The following is a 3,023-nucleotide window of genomic DNA, read 5'->3' as shown; positions in this document are numbered from 1 at the left end:
GGACCGCTTACCAGACCGATGCTCGGTGTGCATTGCCGCCAAGCTGCAGCCTCCGGCCATCGACGTACGTCCGTACCGGTACGACAATCGTACGTGCTTCACCATTCAAGACAACATCGCGAACTACATCAACGGCGCCCTCTACCAGAATGGCGTGGACATGCTGTCGTACTTTGCACCAGTCGCGGCCCTCTGTTCGGATTTGGAGGTTCGCGTGTGCGGCACTTTCGCCTTGTCGGCCGACGCTCAGGCCTTCAAGGCCACGGCCGACGGTCTGATGCCGTACCTCATTCAGCAAGCCGCAGGCGGCGGCAGTGTTTGCAAGCCCGAGTTGGAGGGTTACACGGTGGAAATCACCACCGAGGGCAGCACGTGCCTGGACCTCTCTTCCTCCCTCGCGTGCTCCCTGTCCCCCACACCCTTCCCGGGCAGCACGTAGGTTCTGGGTGAAGGGGGGACGGGGGGGGGGTGAAGGGTTGAGAGTGGTTTGGGATGCAATGGAGATGTGGGGTTTGGGGGCTCCTGGCTATCCACCACTCTCCTCACCCTCTCTTCCCTCACCCTCTCTCCCTCACCCACTCCCCTCACCCACTCTCCTCACCCTCTCTCCCTCACCCTCTCTCCCTCACCCACTCCCCTCACCCACTCCCCTCACCCACTCCCCTCACCCACTCCCCTCACCCACTCCCCTCACCCACTCCCCTCACCCACTCCCCTCACCCACTCCCCTCAGGTGCAACATGACCCAGGGCACTCTGCCATTCACAGTGTCCACTCGCTACTCGGTGGCGGACAGGAAGCCCAACACCACCGAGTACTGCTTCACGGTGAACACGATAACCCCAGACCAAATCGTGCCGGTAAGACACACATATGCATGTATCTATCTATGTATGTATGTAATGCTGTGTGTGTTGCATCATCTTATTGATCGCATTACTCACCAAAAGGTACAACCAAAAGGGGGCAAGGCCCATACGTACCTGTAGCCCTGGGGGCCCGGGGGCTGTCCAAATCAGGCGCACACACACATATACATATACACATACATACACACATACGTAAATGCTCCCAAGCTGCTGCCCAACACGGGCTATGGGGTGCCGCTATCAAGGACGGACTGGCAACTGCCGCGACTGCCGCTACTGCCGCTACTGCCGCAACTGCCGCTACTGCCAAGGCGCTTTTGAACGCCTTTCATTAGAGAGCAGAATGGCTGAGTAATAGGTTAATCGGTTAATCGGTTGATTGTTTGACGGACCTGCTTGCTGGGCCCCTCACCATGCAATTTGGCCCCCCCACACACAGAGCGCTTGCGGCAGCGGCAGCGCCTCCAACGGCGTCCTCACCACTGTCGAGTGGTATGCGAGTAAGTGCATCAGTAAGAAACAAACCACGCAAAGTGGGCGGATGATGGCGATGAAGGGAAATGTATGTGCGTAAATGTGTGTGTATGCGTCGATGTATGTACGTTTGTATGTATGTGTATGCGTGTCAGCAAGCAAGCAAGCAGATACAGCACTTACCCCGAATGGCACTCCACTGATGTCAGTTGTAGACTCAGCAAAGCGCCACGGACGGCCCCCAGAGTCCTGTTACTGCTGTCACAATTCACTGGTATTATATGAATGTGAGTGTTGGTCACTTTCTCAAAACCCAGTCCTAAACACGCTCCGTACCTTGATCATATGATTCCAACATATGCGTGTCGGAACTCTCAGCTGTCTGTTGTCTGCTGTCTGCTCCCCATTGCTCGCCACTTTGACCGCAGGCCAAGCCATGGGTACCCTGGTGAAGGGACTCAACGTGTATCCGGCTGGCGGCACCAAGGCCACGTTGCCTGTCAGCTGGGGACCGATGGGCACAAACACTCTGAGAGGTACGCGAGGGAGACAGCTACCTAGCGCCGTACCTGCGTGTATATGTGTGTATATGTGCACGTGTGCGTCTGTGTATGTATGTAAGTGTATGCAAGTGTGTCCGTTTGTCTGTCTGTGTGTCTGTGTTGGGAGAGGACGACGGGGAAGGGGGAATCCATCAGTTGCATTAAGGGGGGGAAGGATTAGACCCCTCTCTTTGCAAGAACGGCGTGCGGGTTCTTGCACGCCTCATAAACATTAAGGATGGCGAAGAGCTGCTGAGCACGTTCGGCAAGTTCCTGATTCCCCCTAAACGAGACGCCTCGCGTCTCTCCCCTCCCCTCCACCTGCTTTTGCTTGGCCTACTAATGACGGACTGCCGCCGCCGCCGCCGCCGCCGCCGCTGCCCTTCCTATATATCTGTTGCTGCAGCCACCAACATTAACTGGAGCCTCGCTCAAGCCCAGGGTGGTCGAGTGTGCATTGTGCTGGATAACGCCAAGATCATGGACGAGCTGTGTCTCGGCATCCCCTCCCAGTGGTAAGCAACGGAGGTGCACATGGTGTGCGACGTGTGCGCGTGTAGACGTGGTTGGCATAGCACAGCTCAGCACATCACAGCTGGCTGCTGGGGTCGGTTGAGCGGCGGCAGGAAGAATGGATTCGCCGGGCTGTATAATATCATATCCAGGAAAAAAATATCTTTTGGCTTGTACAGCCGTGTTGTTGCTGTTATCCGCTCGCTTTTCCGCCCGTTCGAAGTGAACTGGAGGAGAGAAATGATGAAACGTAGAAACTGTTTGCCTGATCAAGCGTCTGATCAAAGTCGTGAACTATTGGAAGGTGGAGCCGTCATACCTCTAGGCTCTTTACCTGCGCTCTCGGCCGCCGGCCATTGCGCCCCTTGCAGCTAGGGGGTGCGGACTAGCTTGTCTACTATCACCCAGCTCCCCCCACCTATCCCCCCAGACACACCCTGACCCGATTCTGTGTGTGTGTGTATATCCCCCCGTGTGTCACCCCCCCGTGCAGCTTTGTGAGGGTGTACGGCACCAACAGCGGCTGCTGCCCCGTCTACCGTTCAGGGCGATCATAAGTCAGCCCGCTGCACAACTCATGCTTGCTAGGTTATACCTAGCACGACTGCTTGGCCAATCTATGTGA

At 56.6% G+C, this 3,023-nt stretch overlaps 1 protein-coding gene across 1 annotated transcript in view; it reads left to right on the top strand.

The window, feature by feature from the left end:
• phDZ2 (extracellular matrix glycoprotein pherophorin-DZ2) overlaps positions 1–3,023 on the top strand; it is a gene marked incomplete at both ends in the record, with an annotated part of 15,573 nt that extends 12,550 nt beyond the window's left edge. Inside the window, 6 exons of the mRNA XM_002949752.1 lie at positions 50–435; positions 734–860; positions 1,309–1,369; positions 1,772–1,879; positions 2,399–2,400; positions 2,892–3,023. Of these exons, the coding sequence (XP_002949798.1) occupies positions 50–435; positions 734–860; positions 1,309–1,369; positions 1,772–1,879; positions 2,399–2,400; positions 2,892–3,023 (816 nt within the window). The remainder of the gene's footprint in view (positions 1–49; positions 436–733; positions 861–1,308; positions 1,370–1,771; positions 1,880–2,398; positions 2,401–2,891) is intronic.

Source organism: Volvox carteri (genome assembly GCF_000143455.1).
Source record: "Volvox carteri f. nagariensis unplaced genomic scaffold VOLCAscaffold_15, whole genome shotgun sequence".
Classification (NCBI taxonomy): domain Eukaryota; kingdom Viridiplantae; phylum Chlorophyta; class Chlorophyceae; order Chlamydomonadales; family Volvocaceae; genus Volvox; species Volvox carteri.
This window is presented reverse-complemented; position numbering and strand designations above follow the sequence as displayed.